This window comes from Protopterus annectens, chromosome 1.part0 (assembly GCF_019279795.1).
Source record: "Protopterus annectens isolate FY-2018-M chromosome 1.part0, PAN1.0, whole genome shotgun sequence".
Lineage (NCBI taxonomy): Eukaryota > Metazoa > Chordata > Ceratodontiformes > Protopteridae > Protopterus > Protopterus annectens.
Genome location: NC_056725.1, coordinates 1,536,249,416 through 1,536,273,415, shown reverse-complemented (window position 1 = coordinate 1,536,273,415; position 24,000 = coordinate 1,536,249,416). Strand labels below are relative to the sequence as shown.

Sequence of the window (24,000 nt, the reverse complement as noted above, 5' to 3'; positions counted from 1 at the left end):
TTTCCTCCTGTTTTACCACATCAGGAAGCACTTCATCCTAGAACCTGACATTGCTGATTTGGTGGAGATATCTCATTTCTTCTCAGTACATATCTTTCACTGCCATGGACTATGTACGGCAATGGAGTATTGGCTTCCTGTACCACCATTGCATGTCTCACCTGCATGTTTACAAGATCCTGCACTATTACTTTTTTCCAATTTAAGGAGATTCCTGGCCTTAATGGCAGTTCAGCTATAATACTTCATTTTGTGTCTCCTGGTCCTCTTCCCACATTTATGAGAAATGACTCTCGTGTCATCTGCAGAAGTTAAGATGAGGCTAGTAATATCTTCATAATGTTTCTCCCCATAAGGATATAGCCTGGTTACAACTCAACGAGCTGCAAGAAAGTATTTTGGTATTCTAGGACAGTTTAGTAGCAAGTGCTTTCCTTCTATGGCACACCTTTTCATTGTGTTTTTATTGTCAGGATGGTCCAAATTACTTGCCCTTTTGGCTGAAGGAATTAATAACTTTTCATAGTGTATCCAAACTCCCATTCCACATTAAACTGTTTGAACTTCTTTCAGCCATATTAAGACCGATTGACTGATAAAAGCATTACTAGGATATTATCTTATACAAAAAAATATTTTAGCACCATAATGACAGAATGGGATAAGTTAACTGCAGTTCTGACAGTCTCCAGGTATTTTGAATCGTAGCCCATGCTCATGAGATATTGGGTTTTCTTGAAATGGGTTATCTCAGTGGCCATTTTGCTCCACAGCTTGTCAGACCCCAGGTGAGGTATCATCTCATTTTTGGCTGTCTCCTCATATACATGTTTTATTCTTGGCATGACTGGACCATCTGTTCTGTCTGGCTTAACATGCTAAGCCAGAACACAAGGACTAACTCATTCTTTACACTTCATTATGCCCATATGGGCTTCATGTATTGTCTGCACCATCAGGTTCCTTAAACGTATAGCAGAATCACTCTTTTGGACTGATATATAAAACAGCACTTAGTTTTGACAGAACATAAAGTATTGTAGGAACAAGAGTGGCACTTTCCATTTCTGACTACGCATTTGGCACTCTTCTCTTTAGTAACTACATCTCAGACTGAGTGATAAACGCTATGTAAGAAGACAAGAAACAGCAGCAGTATTCACTTCTAATCACTCTGTAGATTTTTTTTTTGTAAAATGGAACTGTTATCAATGCCTTCTTTTTTATTGCAGTACTTTTTTGGGTGAATTTTACCCCCACTGTCTACCAATAATCAGATCCTCTTGCACCAAATCAGTGCAGCCATTCCTATCACCAGGCATCAGCCATTGGAGAAGGGCCATCATGCATGCAGCCATTAGGGGTGGTTCAGACATCTTCAGTTTTCTTCCCATCCCTAGCCACACATGCTCCTACTGAGGCACCAGGAAGAGGCGTGCAACAGATATGTACAAAACGTATCCCCTCACTTCTTTAAGGGATGTTTCCTTCAGGCAGCTCTGACCCTCCCCCTGCAGCATGAACATTGGTCTTTACGCTCTCCACCAGGGAGATTACACTACTCCTTGTGCCTCTGAGTGTGTGCAAATCCTTCCCTCCCCCTGGAAGAGGTGAGCAGGCCATGCCCCTTACCTCCTCCTCCTCTCTACCCAGCTTGTCCAGTGCCAGGGCTGCTATTCAAACCCCGGTTACCTGCGTCACAGTCAAAGCTCCATCCTTCTGTGCCATGGAGTCCTTTCCATATAAATAGTGTCTATCATGTGTGTCATATCTGATCTGCAATAGTTATTGTCGTGCATGTTCTTCTATGTATAGTCAGCTAAAGTGAAGTTCTACTTTATACAGTATAGTGCCACAGTCACAGATTTGAAAATAAGACAACGTTGATAAATGACTGAGCACAGGATGCAGTAAGTCATACAGGGAACACATAATATTAGCAGCAGCAGTGCCAACTAATAATAAATCTATACCAGTGATATAATGAAATGACATTGAAAGTAGACAATAAGGAAGAAACACATCTGTTCTTTCTTTCTTTACTGCTTTATATCCTTTTCTTAGCATATTTACTATCTCTTATTTTTGCAAATAATATACATATTAGAATGGTCTATAATAATGTATGAAAACAAAATGTTGTATTATAGTAACATTCTCTATCCATTTTATTGTTTTGTAGCATCATTATCATAAAGAGTTTTGCAATCTATTCAACTTCCCTACAGTACGAGCAATTTTACTTGATGCCTTCTGGTGGATATTTTTATATAAGTATCAGGTAAGACAATATGTATATATTCATGCTGCATAATGAATTTCAGTAATCTACCAACATTTAACAAATTCCAATAAAGGGAATTTAGCAGCAGTTTCATACTCAACTGCACTATTTTCATCCAGTGCTGATAATCAGGAGACTGCAGTAGAAATAAGCACTGTTCCATTGCTTAAACAGATTGCACTACAGGCATTTTACCTTGCTACTCACGCTAAAATATTAACTTATATAAAATTAAAGCAATAAGCCATAGTGCAGAAACATTAAATCATTACAGAGAAAACAACAGGAAATAGTCCTTGTTAGCTGAAGTGCAAGCATAAAGAAGAGGTCATATGGAGATATATTGCTAAATTAAGAAAGAAGTATATGATCATACATTTATAGGTTCTGTTCACACAAAAACATTATTGGAATAGCAGTGTTTCTTTGTAAGTGGTGGAAAAAGTATTTACTGAAACATTACTGTGAAAAAATAATGTATTCTAAGATTTGAATTATTTTTTTTTTCAAATAATTAAACTTTACTTATAAAATGTTACAAAATAATTTAATGCACAGTATTTATTAAATAGATTCATTTTGACTTACAGAAGGGCATTTCAGTATGTGACAATACCATGGCATTACTTTCAGTAAACCTCAAAGTATTTTTTTTTTTGCAGATGGACAAGCCCCCTCTGTACCAATCACACTGAAGCATCCCAGGTCTTATATATATTAACTCTGTAAAAGCACTGTAGTGGGGAAAACTGCAAACACCATTAGTGCTGAAAGTGGTTTTCAGCAAAATGAATTTGCACTATCAACACTCATCACTGAAACTGTTTTTGTGCACCTCCCTGATTAGCTGCCCGTTAAACTATATTGTTCCATTAACATAGTTCTATAATATATCTATAGAGAAAATCTCAAACTTTGCAAGATATTGTTTCATAAAGACAACAGAATATTACATTTAATTATATCCAAACTTTAGTAAGTTAATTAGTCCATTTTGCAGTCTCTTTCCTGAGTATTTTACAGGTCAGTAGTTATTTTAATAAATAATAATTCATGGCTCCATTCCATGGCTGGACATTCAGGCTGGACGTGTATTCCCCACAGTGGTAGTAAACAGAGATTGAAATGTCCCTACAATCTGCAAGTGAAACTGTAGTTCCCCCCCCCACACACACACACACACACTCACACACAAGAACAGCATGAGACATGTTATAAAATGTATCTCTCAACAGGAAGCTCATTGTACTGATCCAACATGACTACTCAAATGATACACACAAAATACTTTTGCTAGGGCAGGCCAGGAAAAATAGGCCTAGGTTTCCACAAAAATGTTGACCAATATAGTGACAGGGCCATCTTTAAGAAGACCTTACTGATTGTTTTCTCTCCCACTTGCTCTCGCATGGTTTTGTGTCTGCCCCGCTCCGCTCCCCTCCCTACCCCCAAATCCCACCCACCCCTGGGAGTCCTTACCTTATAGCTCTCTAGACACTCCCCCATATCCCCTAGCCTATCACCATCCCTCTTATCACTTAAGCTCTCCCCTTGGCTATTATCTCTCTTTCCTTTTCCCCTCCTACTTCTTGCTACTTCGGCTACTCCCACCTCTAACATTCACCTCCAAATCATTCTTCTACTTTTCTTGTCCTTTACCTAGACTAAGCTACCCCTTGTACCTGCTAATTCTATCAGCATCTAACTATTATTGACAACCTCTATCCAGGTCTTGTTTTTTACTTCTTCTTTCTCTTAAACACCACATACTACTGGTTATTACATAATCACTGGCTCTGACTGACCAACTCTCACAAACTATATCATCTTAACACTTACTCAATACCATGCCTCCTACACTAAAACCCTTTCTCTCATACATCTTTCTCTTTACCACTATTCTAGCCTCTCTTTCTATATCCTACTATATCACCCTCTTTGAAAACAACTTTTTAAAGGAACAAAATCATCATCTCCAGCAAACACTACCATCCTCTTTTCTCACTACCCTTAATCACAGTAACATAACCTGCTCCACTAATTTTCTTCTACCAAAATACCACAGAATAACTCATATGACATTCTACCTTAACAAAAGATATTGTAACAACTTACTCAAAATCCTTAAATTCCTATTCTACTCCAATCATTACCTCCTCCTACATGGAGATATACATCCAAACCCTGGTCCCTACACTAATACTAATCTAAACACAAATACACATCCTATACCTCCACCAAGTATTAAAACATCTAACTCCCTTCTAATAGCTCACCTTAATATTAGAAGCATAAACAACAAAGTTCATCATCTCCATGCACTATTGAACTTGCACTCATTTGATATATTATGTCTTACAGAAACATGGTTAAAACCCTCTACTCATGACCAGGAAATAACCCCTCCTGGCTACAACATACTCAGATATGACCGTAAAACTAAGAAAGGTGGTGGTATAGCCATCTTCTATAAATCCAATCTCCAACTTACCATCCATAATGAACTTTCACTAACAGACCCCAAAGCTGAATCATTATATACCAAACTCCAGATTAACAACAACAAATCAATCTATCTAATTTGTATATATCTCCCCCCTGGTAAAAATACTCAGACTCTAGAAAACTTACTTAGCTCACTTTCCAACCAACAACACCAAGAAACCATAATACTTGGTGATTTTAACATTGACTGGATAACCTGTTCAAACCAACACCCAACTAACCATATTAATCTCTATGGGTTCAGGCAATTAATAACAACTCCTACTAGACTCCATAAACAGAATAGAAAAGAAACAACTCTTGATTGGATCCTTATTAACAACCACCCCAGCAGTTACACTCCAGGAACCCTTCCTGATAATATCAGTGACCACATGCTTACATATGTCACAAGACAAAAAGTGAATATTCCACTTACTCATAATCTAAGAACATCCCGATCAAAAAAGTTCTTTAACCCTGAAAATTTCATTACTGAATTACAAGCTTGTGATTGGTCACCACTAACTCACCTTGAACTAAATAAAGCAGTGACCTACTTTAATACAACCTTTCTTCAGATCCTTGATCATCATGCCCCTTTTCACTCAACTAGAATAAGATCCAAAGCTGCTCCATGGCTTTCTAAACAAAGAAAAGATAAAATGATCCTCAGAAATAAAATCTGGGCCAAATGGAGATCTACTAAATGTCCATCTGATCATCTCCTCTTCAAACAATTAAGAAATGCCACCAAAAAAGATACTGTTAGAGATAAAAAGGAATATTATCTTCACCTGCAACAAAGTAGTCAAAAAAACCCTCAAAAATTCTGGTCAAGTGTCAATAAACTTCTTAAACCAGGACATGCACCTACTCCTACCCCTACAGGCTTTCACCTCAACAATGCTACACAGATCCCTGATACCTTTAATAAGTATTTCACAGAAGCCATTCAATCCCTAGCTAACTCATTACCTACACCAACTGCATCCCCACCAAATACCCCTGTACCCTCGACTAAGAACTTTCAAATTCAACCCATTGCTACATCTTTTATTTATAAGCTTCTTAAGAAACTCAAACCTTGCACCCCATCTGCTGACCAACTCCCATCTGAATACCTACAAATAGCTGCTAAAGCTATCAATTATCCAGTCTCCATACTGATAAATAGGACAATCACTGAAGGAACAATCCCCACCTTATGGAAAATATCTCATATAATTCCCCTACATAAAGGAGGTTCATCAACTGAACTCGCAAATTTTCGTCCTATTGCCTTACTTTCCCCATTAGCCAAAATTATGGAAAGATGTGTTCACAAACAAATTCTTAACTACCTTCTTCAAAACAAACTTCTAGCCGACTGTCAACATGGGTTTAGACCATTCCACAGCACAACAACTGCCCTCCTTTCCTTCTCTGACTCCATAAACAATAATAGAAACAATAATTGCTTCTCCTCAGCACTTTTTATAGATCTGTCCAAAGCCTTTGATATGGTTAACCACAATATTCTTCTTGACAAATTTAACCTTTATTCTCTTAGCCCACACTCACTACAGTGGTTTAGGAGCTATCTCCATAACAGGCAACAAGCAGTCCTTTGGGAGAATAACCTATCTTCCTTACTCCCAGTAAATATTGGAGCTCCACAAGGTTCAATCCTAGGTCCCCTTCTTTTTTCTTTATTCATCAATGACTTACATCTGAATATACCACAAGCCACCTGCATCCAATATGCTGATGACTCAACATTAATCTGCACTGCTAAAAATATTCCCTCCCTCCAGTCCCTCACCCAAACAGTCTTTCAATATGTCGAAAATTGGTTCATGCAACACTGCCTCCTCCTTAACCCCAAAAAAACCAAGCTTCTTCTCTTTACTCCCACTCATAAATCTCCCACACCTCTCTTTACTATCTCCTCAAATAATGCAACCAGTATAAACCCTGATAAGACCACTCGACCGCTAGGTGTAACTATTGATAATCATCTAAATTTTGATGAACACATTAATACCACTATTAAAACTGTCAACAAAAAAATTGGAACACTCTACAGAATTAAACCCTTTCTTACCCCAGAAGCTAGAAAAACCATTGCTCAAACACACCTGATCTCCACCCTCTTCTATGCCTCACCTATCTACACTAACTTATCCAAAAATAACACTACCAAACTCTCTATCTGCTACAATAACATAGCCAGATTCATTACTGCTACTCCCCAACGAACTCACCATTGTATTAACCTCAAACTTCTAAACTGGTTAGAGCTAAATAACCACTTACTCTATCAACAACTAGTCATCATTCATAAGACCCTTTACTACCCTGATGTTACCCCTAGCCTTACAAAACTGATCATACCATATAAAAACCTAGCCACACTCCGTTCTGCTAATAAACTCCTAGTATCTCTAACTAAATCACATAATAAAGCTGGGGATGCATTACTCTCAAATTCCATAGGTAAAATCTGGAATCAACTCCCACAAGAAATAACTAATCAAAACTCTACCTCTCTTTTCAAAAAACACATTAAAGAACATCTCAAAACACAATGGCTGTGTCCTTGTGCAAATCTCGACTGAAATCATGTTCTCACTCACCTATTTTTACCCCCATTTCCCCCCTTACTGAGCTACTCACGATAACTTTCAAGAGTTTTAGAGTTATATCTAAGAATTAGGCTTTACCAGAAATCTTTTATCTGCCTGTGTTAACTTTTTTTGGTGTTATTTGTTTCTGTTACTGTTTTTAAAAGCAGTTCATAGTAGTATGTAGTATAAATTCATCTCCTATTTTACTATGTGTTTTGTGTTGAAACATATTTTTCATTCTACCTTGTATTGTTTTTACTCATATTATGCTTTATGTAATAAATCATTGTTTATTGCCTGTACTGGAGCTTTTCTCCCCGGGCCTCTACTGAAAACGGATATTTATGTCCAGTTAGACTAGCCCGGTCAACAAATGTAAAATAAATAAAATAAATAAATGACATTTCTGTTTAGGTTTTACTACCTGTTCGGTATTATATTTGATAATTACTTGTTTATGCTTAATATATACAAATTTAGATGAACTGCATTGTTGTGCTTCTAGACAACCCTTTTTAAATTAATTTCCATATTAAATCACAGACACTTTCTTCTTTAAATGATACAAACTGCATCCATTCAACTCCTAAATGCATTGACAGTTGGTGGGAAATTTAAAAGTGTTAATTAGAGTAATGTCTGACAGAACATGTCTTTCTTATAACTTGCTAACTTTCTTCTTGGCTATTCAAGGCTGATGAGGAAATCTTCTTTCACTTGTAAAGGCATTAATTTTAAGATACATAACTTTATGTGTATTATTTAAGCAATAGATATGAAGGGTCTAACATTATCATATCAAATACGGGAAACAGAAATATGGTGATACTTATGGAATGTGCTTAAATCAAGATAAAGAAGAAAACCTTACAAGTCTGTGCCGTCCATTCTGCTTGCTTATGTGGCATCTCATACAGACAATATGAACATTTTAATTAAATATATTTTTATGAGCGAATAATTGCTCAATGGATAATTCAGCAAGTTAAAGTTTAAGCACAGTGTTCAGGACATTGTATAAGGTTTAGTATTGTACTGAATATCTGTGATGGCCTTTTCAGGCACTCAAAAATCACAACAAAAATACCCTATCTACAGATACAGATATTCTATCCTCTACTGCAAGTGAGGGAGGTGGGGTTTTTTTTTACCATTAACAATGATTCTGTATAGTCATAAAGAAGGCAATGATATAATTTACACAGCGTGAATCATCAAAAACATGAAGCCAAAAAAAACAGCTAGTTTTTAAGACAAGAAAGACAGTGATTTTTTTTTTACTGCTGATTCATTGTGTTACTAAAAACCATTCTGCATGGGATTTGTACTTGCTTCCTTTAGTAAACCCATTAACTCTGAGCGATCCACGGAACAGGCAAATGTTGAGAAGGAGGCCAGTCATCAGCAGAGAGAAATAATGGGGATGTACCCTGCCTGTGGATCTAGCACAGCGAAAAGCAGAAAAGAAACTTTTTTTATCCATTTGGAAAAAATGAAGAAAAATGCCACCAAAGAAGATTCAAGTTGGAGTAACAGTGCCCAGTACTGATTTCCATATCTTTGTCTTCCAGTCACAGAGACAATTTTTGAACTCAGTAGTACATATCACCAGTATCAAACCGGATTTATTTCATTAGTATTCACTGCTACAATTAAACAATAAAAAGTGATTAACAGCAATCAGTACATAACTGGATTGATTTATTTAGCTATTCATTGCTGCAGTTAAACAATAGATAATTGAATTAATATCTATGGATAAGTAATAATAGCTAATTAAAAGCCTGGGACTTCTAGGGACTGGGGTTTGTCCCATCCCAGTACACAGTGGTTTCTACCATGGGGTGAAATTTCATACTGATAGATACAGCCTTGCCCAGCATGAAGAACCTGTGTATCCCTCTTATAATCAGGGACAGGCAGGTGGGACATGCTTTCTCGAGGCACTGGTGATGGTGATATCACACAGACCTGGTCAAACAATAATTCTCTCCTATTCTCATGGCTGTAGTACCCCTGGGTTCTCTGTGATGCAGTATCCATGACTGGCTCAGGCCAGGAGCAAGGTTGCAATTGTTGTCATTCAACCATTGAGTAAAATAGGTACCAACTCCTTGGCATATTGCAGTGGGTGCAGGAGCAAACTTTTGGTACCTCATCATTTACTGCCCGTCCAGTAAAGTGAGGATGTTACCTTAGGAGTTCTCCAACTTCCTTGTCTCTTTGGAACTGTCATCTCCCAGATGCCTTATTCTTTGAAAATGTCAATATAAGGGTTGAGGAACAGTTAGTAGCTTTTGCAAAATAATTCCTCTGTACTAGGAAAGAGTTCATGTTTTCTCAGGTGATAATCTGCTACCCATATATTCAGGCATACTTTGGACCTGGTCTTTCTTCCTCATGTTACCACCAGTGATGTGGTGATAGAACCAGTCACCTTGCTAGGCTGCTCCTTTATTCAAAGCATAGATGATCAGACCTTGATGGAGTCCTCAGATGTAGGTCTCATGTAATGCAGAGGCCACAGGATTGCACTGCCATGGACCCTGCAGATTTGGTAGAAGCCTATAACCAAGTCATCAGCTGCTTGCTGTATCCTGACCCTACAACTAATGCATCTGGTTCTACATGAGAAATAGTTCAATTGTGATCTCTGTGAGCTTCACACTGCTGGCTAAAGGACAGAGAGCAAGTGCCAGTGCACTGACCTGGTTGAGATAAAGATGGCTCTGGACAGTCACTTTTCATCTTACTACGCAGAGACATCCTGGAAGAAGTACTTGTATCTATCCCGGAAAATATCTGCTGCAAAAAATGAACCAGCAGCACTCTTCTGGGTGATGGGATCATTCTAGTCTGTCTCACTTCAGCACTTTTTTAACTAAATCAAAAGTATGATGTACCACCAAACTTGTGATCAGAGCAGATGTGAGACAGGGTGCACACCGGGACTTTGAAAGTGGTTCTTATGAGATATCACTGTAGTGGAATTGGTGTGAAATTTATCAGATTACATTGATTTTTTTTCTCTCTGTCTCACTTCCAGCATGGACACCAATACTGGTGGGTTGGAATGGTAATAGTTTGAAATGTCAAGACTCACAATGCAAAGTCCTAGGATGTGGTGACTGAATTACCAAAAGTCTGGACTTACATATACCAAGTCTGAGATCAGAGGTACAACGGGACTTGCCCACAACAAAAAAAAGTTTAAAGGAGAAGAGCAATATTCAGAATTTAATGTTCTGTATTTTCGTCCCTTTCCTTCCTTTTTTTTTTTTTTTTTTTTTTGCCATTGCAGGACTCAGTATTGCGAGTCTCAACAATTTCAATAGGAAGCCAGCTGGAACCCTGTGCTGTGTTTTTAGAGTAATTCCTGTCTAGAGGAACTAGACCCAGTCTTGTACTAGACTGCCCTCACGTCTCTTATGGATGGGATGCTTCCAGCAAATGTAAATGGGACATTGGTTACTCCTGTCCTGAAAAAAAGGCTGGCTGAGACTCCAGTGGTCTGAATAAGTATTTTTCAGCCTCAACCTTTACACTTAATGTTCTTGAGAAGGTGTTTTTATGCACAGTTAGTTACTTACTAGAGAAATATTTACATAAGTGATCCATTCATGTCCAGTTTTCAGGAAAGACACAGTGCTAAGATGGCCTAACAATGATCTTTAATGAACTCCTTATGGCAAGGTATCGGGGTCAGAATTTAGTCTTGTTTCTACTTGATCTCTCATTGTCACTTCATACAACTAACTATGCTACCTTACTGGATTAGATAGAGCACTACTGTGGCATTACTGGTACTGTTTTGAATTTGTACCTTTCAGGAAAAAACCTGAAAGAGTGGTCTCAGGGATTAACACCTTTGTACTTTATTCTCTTGACTGCAGTGTCTCACGGGGCTCAATACTTGCACTTCCTTTAAGTGACTTTATTCATAGGAGAGAATTACTTTACCATTTCTGCTCTGATAACACTCAGCTTTACCTCTTCTTCTTCAGCAGTTTATATAAGCCACTGATACATTTTCAAAAAGCTTGGAATACATCCATGACTGGATGTTTGATGATTGGCTGAAACTGAAGACATCCAAGACAGTTGCCATGGTAATCTATGCCACTTTGAGGGATTCCCTGGCATTGATTTTATCTCCCAGTGTTACTTATTCTGATGACAAACTACATTTTGTATCAAGGGTGTATAACCTGGGGTGGTTACATATCACAGGTTTACATTAAAGGACCAGATTTAATCAGTCATTACATCTTCCTGTTGCCATTTCAGGCATATCTCTCTCATTAAGCACTTTACTCCTTCTGCAGATCTCTTTACCAGGATACATACTGTGCTCTCCTCTCACAACAGCTACTGTTATTTTCTACAGCTGGAACTTCTGGAAACAGAAATCAGATGCCTGCAACTTGTGTAGATCTCTGCAGCCTGCCCCTTACTTGCATATGTCGATAGCTAACATATTATACAAGTTTTTCATGGGCTTTCCTGGCTTCCTGTTAGACGGTATATCATCTACAAATGTATTATCTGTATGTATGCAGCCCTATGTGTCCTGAGTTCACCCTGTCTTCAGGTTCAAGTGATCTTGCATCAGCTGCTTCGGTCCTCGTGTTCAGCCTCCCAGGGAGTATCATATATTCAGTGGGCATCACCTGAATACTCAACCTTCAGGCCTCTGCTTTCCAGGAGCCAAATGCCTGCAATTTACTACCTTGCTGGCCAAGACATATACTGTCTTAAGTCATAATGTTTTGAACTTGCTTTTGATTAGTAACAGCTCTTAGCATCTCTCCAATTACTATTCTTATGCTAATCATACTTTTAGAGACATTTTTCCATTTTAATTATTTAGTGTTTTATACCTCGTCTTGTCTGTGTCTTTTAATTAGTACTGTTTTTACTTCTATTGTATGGTGCTTATATATAAGCAGTTAAGTAAACCAGAACTTGAAGTTGAAGCTATATTTAGTTAAATAATATATCCTGTATGAAGCTGCTGATGCTGATGTGCCCAGAAAACATATAATATAAATCAAGAAAAATGCATCATTGGAATTTCAAGAGTAGAATAAAAAAATGTAAGTATTTTCTAAGAAAACACTTCTGTCCTGCTAATAATATGACATAATATAATAATGCATTATAATATGGTGTGCTGTTAATAAACTATTTTACCCATTAATTGAGTGTTATTTGCTTATGAGGGCACAGGCAAATTAAAGATCAGACTACAGCCCTTCCACCAACTATAGACAAATGTATAACTTGCTCATGGCATTGCCATAGAGTACTACAAAACAGCATTTTTTATCAAAAAAGTCTTACCTTTTTAAAACAATGCCATTCCTACTTCTTGTGGTTGGTTTGCCTGCTGATACGTCAGATTCAAGAGGTATTAAGTTTTGAGCTGTGCGTGTTTACACCATTGATCAACACAAAATCAGTTTATAACTGAAGTGTGGTGTATGCCTATTCATTTAATTTGAAAACTGACTATTGATTTGCTGTACTGTGCAGGTAAGTAAGGATCCAACAGTAGATGGCAATGTTAGATAAGGATATCTGTGAGACTATTGGCGCTGTATCGATATACTGAGGTGATTGAGTCTGCTGTTGAAGAAAACACAGCTTAGGAAAATATAGCATCACTACAGGTAGTTTTTAACTCAAGTGTTGGAAATACAATGTGGAGAGAGAAATGTTTTTCAAATCATTTACAAATATATGGTTGACTATATCATTAACTACTGCAGTAACCTGGTATCATAATAAAGGGTGCTAATAGTAAACATCCTAGAACACAATGTCATTTGCTGTATGAATTATATTATCAAATGGGAAATGCAAAAGTCCACTTAGATAACACACCTTTGGAAATGAGTGGTAAAAGTGTTTTTAATCTAGGCTTCATCACTCACCAAAAATTTAAAATAGCAATGATTTTGTTTTGATTATATTATTGTTACAATGATCTGTGTCACTATCCAGTCACCAGACATGTTGGCGTGGTGTAGACATGTTTCCATGCCATTTGCATTGCTGTTTCATACTGGACTTTTACATTTCCCACTGATATAATATAATATAATATAATATAATATAATATAATATAATATAACATAATATAATTTCAACCTCCTGAGGGAAAGTATAAAAATTTCACAGCCCCCTCCCCCTCCACAGAAACTGGCACAGAGTCTATATCAGAAGATCAAAGTTTCAAAACTTTGGATCTGATATGGTCGACACCATATGATCGAAGTTTTGAAACTTCAAATCTTTTAACGGAGATCTCCGTACAATGCAGAAAGGGAAGATTTCCCTTTTCTGCACTGTAGTGCGATCTGGGAGTTGGTATATTTAAGTAGCGGGGGTGTGGGGGGTGCAGGGGGGCTTGCCCCTCTGCTTAGAGCATTTAAATTGTTTGTTTTTGTAGGTTGTTGTGTTTTATTACATTTTTGACATTTCAAAACTTCGATTATATGGTGTCGACCATATCAGATTCCAAGTTTTGAAACTTTGATCGTGTAATATAGACCCACTGGCACATATGTCCAAACTTACACCAAAGTACTATATGAGTGTTTATATAGCTGCATGGAATCAGGAATACCAGACAGGACAAAATCCTCCACCTCAAGGAAGAGTAAACCTGTCTGGTGGACATCTACAATAAATAAACTGTATAATAAAAGGAAAAAAATTGCTGTCCAGGACCAAGAAGGAGCAGGTGTCTAACTGGAAGCAGTCTCTCCTTAGCCTGAACAAGCAAATAAGAGCACTAGTGAAATCCTCCACAGCAAACTTCGAGTCCAAACTGGCCACATCCACTAAAGACAGTATTAAAGTTTTTTTCACATATGTCCGCAATCTCAAGGGGAGCACCCAGATCTGGTCAGAACTGGTGGTCAAGGACACCACATACACAAGCCCTGTAGATATAGCCAACCTGCTGGCAGACAGGTTCAGTAAAAACTTTACTCCTCTGCCCCCTATCAGTAAAACAGGACATCCCCAGTACCTGCCCCCTCCCCTTATCTCTAGGGAGCAAGTCATCACTGCCCTCTCAAAGGCAAAAAATATAGCCTCCATGGGACCCAATAACATCCCAGACTGCATCCTACATGAACTCAGGCAGGAACATGCAGCACCATTAGGCACCCTATTCAACCAAAGCCTGCGTACCGGCTTCGTCCCAGACAAGTGGAGGACAGCTACTGTCATCCCTTTGCACAAAGATGGAGTATCCACCAATCCAGGAAATTATAGACCCATCAGCCTAACTAGCCTGATCTGTAAGGCCATGAAGCAGATTATTGTGGACCTCATTAATAAGGACATTGGCAACCTCCAGACACTTGATACCACACAGTTTGGTTTTGTCAAAGGGAGGTCATGACTTACATTTGGTCAACTTCTTTGAGACAGTCACCGAGGCCATAGTTGAGGGTATGACAGTCCACACCACCTACCTTGACCTGGCCAAGGCCTTCAATGCTATTTCCCACTCAGATATAATAGATCAACTCTCTCAACTAGGCATCAATCCATATGTTACCAGACGGGTAGCAAACTAGCTCAGATAGAACCCGCCTACTCAAAATAGGGGAAGCCACCTCAAGTAGTAGACCCATAACAAATGGTGTCCCCAAGGGATTGGTCTTAGGACCTCTGCTGTTTAGGATATACTTCTGAGAAATCTAGTGGGCTATGGCTGACCAAGTTTGCAGAAGACTGCAAGCTGGGTGCTGTCATCAATTCCCCTAATGATGTGGACATCCTCCAAGAGGGTTTCACCCAAACAAATGACTGGTGCCAGAAACATGGCCTCAAACTGAATGCCAAAAAATGCATCATCGTCCCTTTTGGGGAGAATGACATTCCCACAAATTATCACATCGGTAATAAGGCAGTACGCATGCAATCAGTCATAAGGGACGTGGGAACCCAGGTTTATAGCAAACTGACTTTTGACCACCATATTGCCTCCATTGTACAGAAAGCTTTCAACATGGCCCACCTCATTAGTAAGGGTATATAATCCAGGGACAAGATGTTCATAACATCCCTGAATTCTTCCCTTATAAGACCAATTATTGAATAAAATGCCCCTTTCGGCATGTACCTCACAAACCACATGCAGCAGTTGGAGAGACCCCAGAGATTCCTCACCCAGAGAATCCAGGGCCTCAAATATCTTCCCTTCACAGATAAGCTAAAAGCCCTGTCCCTCTACTCTGTCTCCTACAGACTCCTCAGAGGTGACTTCTGTCTGGCATACAAAGCAGTTTCAGACCCCGCCCTGATAGGACTGCTGCTTTTCTATAAGTCAAGCTCCACTCGAGTAACCCACACACAAGACCTCAACCTGGTCTGTGACATAAATAGGACTTGTTGGTGGGACAGATTTGTGTCCCAGAGACTCCCCCTTTAGTGGAATAGACTCCTTCTCCACGTAAAGCAGAGGACCTCATTAAACCTTTTTAAGCGCAACCTGGATAACAGGATGGGGGAACAGAAAATACACCCCTGGGATTCCATCTATGTCTCTGCTGGACAGTGGCATAGGGTGCAGACTTGTTGGAACATGGGCTAAATTCTTGGATAGGCTTCTAAGGACCTCAGGGCCAATAGCCTAGTAACTTCCTATGATCCTATGATAATATAAGAACCCCACAGCATGAAGTACCATGTTTTTCATGATTTTCTGAAGTCATATCAACCAGAATTTAATGTCCATTGTTGCCACGGTGGTACGGTGGTAGCGTTGTTACCTCACAGCAAGAGGTTCTCCCGTTCGATTCTTGACTTGGCTTGGGAGTGCCTTCTGTGTGGAATCTGCATGTCCTCCCCACGGTTGGGTAGCGTTTGAAAGACATGCATGCATAAATGGGCATGCCTTCGTTGAAGGTTGGGCGTCGAGCTGGCACCACGGCGTTTCATAAAAATCTACTGCCAATCATTAGCGGACCGGAGTTCCACTGTGGCGACTCGTTACCAGGAAAAAGCTGAAAGACAAACATATGCATAATGTCCAGTTGTTTGAGTTTAAAGGACTATAAATATGCATCTTGCCGAAAGATTTTTATCTTAAAATGAGTTTTGATGAATCCAGAGTTAGTTACATTAGGAGGTATGGTAAGCACTGGCTGTGAATCATGGCTATGGTGTGGGGGGGGGGGGCAAAGACACCCCATGTAAAACATTTGACAAGTTCCTTATTTGCTGTTTCATTCTCAGCCAAACAGCCTTCATTGAATTGGTCTTTGATGAACTGCTGTCAAACTAGAGACCTGCAGCTGCTAAAATAAAACAACATTGCTGTTTCAACATCTAGTAGGGTGTAGACAAATTGGAAAGACCACCCAAATCAAAAGATAATTTCTGGCTCATAGTACAATAGAAGAATTGAATGAAGTTAAAATCCCAACAAAAAGGTCTTATATAGATGCTACATGTGGTGAGGTACTGAACTGTAGGCACAGAATGGAAAAGGATCTCTTAAACTTTCACTTAAAGGGCTTAAAAATAATGGCATACTTAGAATCAAACAATAGAGATTTAATGGTATGCATGATATCCCTAGAATACTGACTCACTGTTCACTCCTCCAAAAAAAGTGCTCTTAAAGGCAACTATTAAACAACAGAAATAAATTGCAGGGCATATATATAAGTCCATGGCATTAATAAAAGCAATAGAGCCAGTCTGTAGCCTTTTGGAAGCTTTGCTGAACATCAGAATAAAGTAGTACTCTAGCCAATAATTGACTTCCCGGAGCATCTTTTTTGAGGGTGAACAGATTTTTATTTTCAGAAAAGGACTTCTTGCATTTCATAAGAGCATAACTGTGGCCAAAATAAATGCAAGATGTTCAAAGTTTTAGAGAAAAAAGACAAATGTTTGCATTTACTTGCAGAAAAGTTGAACAGCTTTTCAGAAGATGCAAAGTCTTCAAAAAATTGTAAGCAAATGTTCCAGACATGGTGAACCACTTGAATATGAAACACACCAGAAAGTTATGATACAGTGGAGGCATGTTCAGCTAACAGTATTACAAAAAAAAAAGAAAAAAACAGCGCATGCTCAGCAGTGGATTATAGCCATGCAGCACCACTCTTTGAATATTGACAAGAAATAAACTCCAGCTAGCACTGAGAAATGAGCAGTCAGCAAATGGATGTTATGATTTTTTATTGAACCAAACACACATAAATGCAATTAACTTTATCACTGTGTTTTAGTCCCTCAAACCAGTCTGTGGGATGAAAATGCGGTGATAAAGTTAATTGTGTTTCTGTGTGTTTGGCTCAATAACAATTTCTAACATCCATTTGCTGACTGCTCATTCCTCAATGCTAGTTGGAGTTTATTGATTTTCCTGCTTGTCAGGATTTGTTTAGCACTGGTTCTCCTTGTATTGTGAATTGTGATAACAAAGTAAAAACATGAAGAATTGTCACTTCATTTTTTTCTGGCTTGCTTACTCTGCTAGTTTATCAATTGTGAGTGAATACAAGCTAAACACTGAAGTGATTTTGGAAGGGAAGAATTAATTGAATGTTGTTTTGGTCTTCTCATTGAGAATATTACTAACTAAAAGTAATCTAACATGAAAGGACAATGAAAAGAGGCACAATATATAATGTAAAGGCCAAAGTATAGTCTTAACAAAGAGCTGCCACAAAGCCCAAGGGACACAGACCCACAACTATTAACTTTGACATGATTCTCTTAGCATGTGTGGACTGTTGAAATCTATATTGTGTTTTGTCTGTTTATAAAACTGGAATGCCTTTCCTGAAACAATTTAGAACAAATAGATAATACTATAAACTATAAGGTAATTATCATAAGGCACAGGAAGGGATGCACTTCCAAGATGGCTGTACACTAAGCAACAGGTTTATTTGAGCTCTCCCAGTGTGAAAATGGAAACTGTAAAAAATTGCCATTGAACATGTCTGTTTGGGTAAAATTTGATGCCATCAAAGATGACATTTAGAGAACGTGAAAGAAAATCAAACAGAAAAGGAGAAGAGAAAACACCGCATGTGAAGAATCTTGCAGCTGTTCATCAATAAGCAGTTCAAGTTTTAGTTTTGGAACAGGAGATAGTTTCCAGTAATTTAAAGGAAAAAAATAATCAAATGCACTCAGAGGTATTTAAAATAAGTGAAATGCTGAAAGAATATACTAACTCAAATAATAAAAGGCAAGAAGCTAGGATACGCTTTAATTAGTTATTCAGATGACCTGATAAAACTGTAAAAATCAGAAGATGAAGTAAAGAAAAAGCTGTCTGAGTATGAGGCTTCTCAAAAAGAGCTGTTTTCAAAAGATAGTTTAGTTAGAAGATAGTGCATGCAGAAAAGACATGAGGAGATTTTCAGCTGTACTTCAGAAACTGGAAGGAACACAATGCATTAATATTATGAAAGTACAAATAAGCAACTGCACTGGGGTTCCACAGCAGGATTTGTTAACTGAGATGACACACTGGTTATATGCTCTATATCTGACCATGAGAAAGCAGTCAAGACCTACAATAGTAGAGATGCAATCATACCAGCAGAAAAAGTTGCTAATGGCAAAATTGTGGCGGAAGAGAAAAGTATTAAAATTGATGACAATACAGTGTTTGTGGAAAATGATTATTTTCTACACACGAGGCAGAAGAAAAGAAAGTTTATCCCAGCAATCAGGGAATGTTGAGATGTCTTCTGTACCCAACTTTCTTCAGAACAGTTTTCCTGAAGGATCACTTATATATTTTTGATGCAGATCAGGCTAAGGCTGAAATAAAAAAACTATATCCAACAGAGAGTAAGCCAGTAAGCAGAAGGGGACTCTGCTTCTTCTTCTCACAATAATGCACATACAGAGACTTTTCCAGTGAAACCTTTTCCATTGTTCCAAAGGCAAATCCTTGAGATACAGAAAAAAGCACAGGAGCTGACTAGGAGAATTAGTAGTACCTTGGACTTGAACCAGAGTCTGATGTTAGGAGATGGAGCTGATCAATAACAAGACCAGCAACACTGAAATTAGTGAGTAAATGAGAAATTATAAAGTATCAATCCAGTTAGAGATAGGAATAGACATAAAACATGTTTTTTTAAGAAAAAGTCACTGGGAAAAGACAGGAATTTGGTTGAATGTGTTCAACTGGTAGGTGAACTGTAAAATATTTTCTCCACTTTATATCATTAATGTTTAAAAAGGCATCAAAAGGAATGAAGTAACTGTAAGTAAAACAATTTTGTTCTTAATCCATGTATAAAAAATTCACGATGTAAATTACATGTTGCATTATAAAGTAGCTTTCAATATTGTGCAGTCAGAGGTATGTTAAAGGAGAGGTGGGGAATCTTACCAGTGACTGGTGTACATGTTAAAGATATTAAGGTAAGCAATCACTTTTTTTAGTTCTAATATATACAGGCTTTATATTGTAACAAAATTAAAAAACAGCTGGACTGAAGAAAGTCAAGGTTAATGTAGTGTTGTATACTGGGCTGCTGGGGTGGGGATGGGTTGTAAAAATGCATCAATCACATTCTACATAGAATTAAGATAATAATTTCCAATTTCTACAGAAATGGATATCTAGATTAATGTCCTTCATTTAAGCTACAGACAAGGGGAGAATTCATAAGGGTCACCTTAAGGTAACCTTTTGGAATTCAGAAACAGTTCTAATATGGTGGTATTGCACAAAGATATGCAACACAGCATCAGACTATCTCTGTGGCTATGCTACATTGCTAATGTGGCAGTCTGGGGAAAGGCATATGCTAATCAATTGTGTGCTTTCTGCCCCAGATCTGCCTCCAAGAAAGCATCTACATGCTGAATGATTCACAGAATCTCTCAGCCGTGAAGATTAGCATGGCTGTTCCTATCCCGTTGCAGTAGTGAACACAGCTAAAAGGCCATGTTCAGCCATTGCAGAAGAGGTAAGTACTAGGGAGTTTAGTGGTAAAGTGGGGTGGGTGGTGTGTGATTGTATGCAAGTGGCTGTATGTCTGTGTGCATATGTCTGCCTGGGAGTGTACTGGGGGGTAGTGAGGGGGTAAAGTATGTGTATGTGTGAGAGTGTGTGTGTGTCTGCATTCATAGGTGATTATTCTTTTGATCTGGGACCCAAAATTGCCTTGATATAGTAAGGCCTTACTAAGTTTAATGCTAACGGCTGCCAGAAAGTAATTAGTATAAAATGGAAATCAAAATTTAAACCAACTGTGACTGAAGTACTGAATATTATAAAGGAGATAAATTAGGGAGCGAGCTCAGGTTTAAAGAATGACAGGAACTGAGAAATCTATGCAATACTGGAATTAATGATTCTTCAAAATATATACAGCGTGCAAACAGTGGGAAATGTTACTGTGGTTTGTTTTCTTTTCTATTAATGTATGTGTAACTATTTTGCTTTTGCAGTTGTGATTTAATAAACATGTTTAAAAAATTATGCACTGGAAGGGTTGTGTTTGAATGAGATCTACAGTATGGACACTATAATGCAGCAAAATAAATGAGTCAGGATAAATCCTCTTATGTTTGACGTACTTCTACAATTGGTTGATATAATTGCAGAGCTATACACAGTGACTGGGAATTTACATACAATAAACCAAAAATGGAGAATGTCCTTCCCAGTTTTTCTTCCATTCTATCTCCAACATTTGTTTACCTATCCTCACCTCTCAGTTTGCTAACATTTTCAAGAAGGCTTATTTGCATAAAGAAAGATGATTGGTGCTTTTCAATGTTAAGAAGCCAAACCTCAGGATGCTGAAAGCTGTCTTAGCCAATGTAAACCCCCTTCAAAAGGTGATGTAAAAATGTTAATTAGAAATTAAGGGAGTAACTGTATATCACTTTTCATGAATAATTGCACAGGACAGAGCTACCAGTGTAATGGTTTAAGGAACACAGGAAAATTACTCTGCTAGAAGCCACAACTACTGTAAAAGGAAAGGGAACAAAACAGGAAAGTATTTTTTTTTATTATGTAGGACTATACCATTAACAGATGTCTAATTTGCACTAAACAGCACAGGTTGAAATGGCTGAAGACATATGGTGCTGGGCAATGACTCATCATTAAATATATTTTGTAAATAGGATTGTTGGTTGAACTTTATACAATTGCAGTTATTTAAAGGATAAGGTTAATCATATCTTTCTTAGATATGTTGAAACAAAACATTTGCTTGTCATCAGTTTGTGTTTTCAGGGACTGTTGAGAAGAAGCATGCTGTACCCTGTCCTATATCTGAATTTCTGTAATGGTAGGTTCAGTTCAAGGCACAGCTGTGGTAACTAATTTGCAGCATTTTCAGTCCCACTCTCTAGATGGTCATTGTGACATTTTATTTTATTTGTTGATAGAGGTGGAAAGCTGACCCAGAGGACCTTTTTCAGATTCTGTCCGGGGCTATAATAACCAAACAGTTCAATTAATGACACTGACATGATCCTCTTAGCATGTGTGGATTGTTAAAGCTTATACTCTTGTTTTGTCTGTTTTATGAAAGAGAATTGTGTGTTATGAAAATAGGAAAAAAAAAACAATTCACTGTGAAAAAAATAATTAAACAAGATTTACTATCATCTTCTGATGATAAGAATCAAACTTGAAGTTTCTCCCTAACTGTACTTATGTAATTAGCCATCAGGGAAGGATTATTGAAATCCATTATGACTGAGTATGTATTATCAGAAAATAGTAAAAGTAACAAGATCAGGTAGTCATTTGTGGTTCTGAGTTCACCACTGTGAAGCTTCAGAAAGACTAAAAGTCTTACAGCAAGATCTGGCATAATATTTTTAAGTCATAAAAGAATCACAGAGAGAGACCTAGAATTAATACTTGTTATACACCATCTATTTAATTCCTATTTGGAAAGGTTATGGTAAAAGTGTTGTAATACCCCAGACTTTACTAGAATTTGGTATTGTTCCATTAAAATAATTTTCAAAAATAAATGAAATATTATTAGTCTATGACTAATATAAAAAATCTCATCTGTAACTTTTAACGCTTCTAGTTGATGCTTCCCACTCCATTAAATGTATCTGACTTATAGATAAAGGGTTCATAGGTTCATAGGTCGGTCCTAGGGTCTATACAAGCCTAGCCATAACAATTCCCTGGCTATTTCTTCCCACACTATTTACTTCCCTGGACCCCTGTCTAGCAGGGCGACTGACGTGATCCCTGGGGTGAATTGCCTTTCTCCCATCCAATCATCAAGGTTCCTTTTGAAGAGGGCAGTATGTATGGGCAGTCTGTTCCAGAGTCTGTGGAGTCTCTGGGTCAGGAATCTATCCCTCCAGCATGTTTTGTTTATCGTGATGACAAGCTCTGGGTTTGACATGGCCTTGTATGTTAAGCAGAGATCGCCTCGGAGTAGACGATATGCGACAGAGTATAGCTGGAGTTTTTTAAGGAGGTCAGCATAGGGCATCTGCTTTAGGCCTGTGATTCTTTTAGTGAGGTATTTCTGTGGCCTTTCCAGTTGTTGCAGATGTCTTGAGACGTACATACCAAATGGGGTGTTGTATTCTATAATGGGTCTAATGAGGGATGAGTACAGTGGGACAATAACCTCCTTTTTTCTGGATGAAAAGCCCTTAGTGATGAGGTGTGCCACATAGAAGGATTTCCTGACTGTTGTGGCAATGTGGTTATTGAAGGTGAGACCACTGTCCACCTGTGTCCCTAAGTCCCTTATCACACTTTCAGTGTTTAGTGTACTGCCACCTATGTGGTAATTCATGGGTGCATGTTTTTTCCCAAAGGGGATAACTATACATTTCTTGGCATTGAGCTTGAGTCCATGGCTCTGGCACCAAGCATCTGTTTGTGTAAGGCCCTTTTGTAGAGTATCCACATCATGTGGGGATTCAATAATGGCTCAGAGTTTGCAGTCATCTGCGAACTTTGTTAGTCAGAGTCTGTTGGCCTCTACTTCAGAGAAGGCAAGGTGAAAAAAAATGGCTTATCCTAAACACTGCAGTGTGCACTAGAGAAGTTAGATGTCAAAGTTGAATGAAATTGTACACTTTCGGTATTGTAAGAAGCAGTAAGTCAGGAGACATCCTGTTAAGGCTCTTTTTTTGTTAAATGGATATTGGATATAAATACCCCTACGCCACCTTTTCAGTAGTGACACAGGAGCATTGTCTGGTTAAGTGACTTGCTCAGAGTCCCACAGTAGGCAAATGGAGGCAAAGAGAATCAAACCTCTTTACTTTCATTTTTCTTATGGTGTGCCCTATGCTGGCTCTGTAGAGGTATTAAAAAGTCAATGTACCTGTAGTTTTGTTATATAAATGTCTTTTGCTTTAACTGTATTTTAAAGGGATCTTTTTTTGCCTGTTTGATATGATAGTCCTTTGATTTTTCCTGCTGCTCTTTCGTTGGTTTCATAAAGCGTAAGTTACTCATATAAATAACAAAATAGCAACTGAAACATGGATTTGTAACTCATAACTCATGCTCAACCCCCAAAAAAGTACTTTTTCCTCAAATGCCTCTCCTTTGAAAACAAATTTAAAGTCCTCTCTCTAGAGTTGAATACCATTGCATAAATC

The 24,000-nt window shown here is 38.1% G+C and overlaps 1 protein-coding gene across 7 annotated transcripts in view; it reads left to right on the top strand.

The window, feature by feature from the left end:
* FAM227A (family with sequence similarity 227 member A) overlaps window positions 1-24,000 on the top strand; it is a 1,098,330-nt gene that overhangs the window by 390,233 nt on the left and 684,097 nt on the right. For all 7 annotated transcript variants that reach the window (XM_044067984.1, XM_044067970.1, XM_044067965.1 and 4 more), the window contains one exon: window positions 2,183-2,281. In XM_044067984.1, coding sequence (XP_043923919.1) covers window positions 2,183-2,281 — 99 coding nt within the window. The remainder of the gene's footprint in view (window positions 1-2,182; window positions 2,282-24,000) is intronic.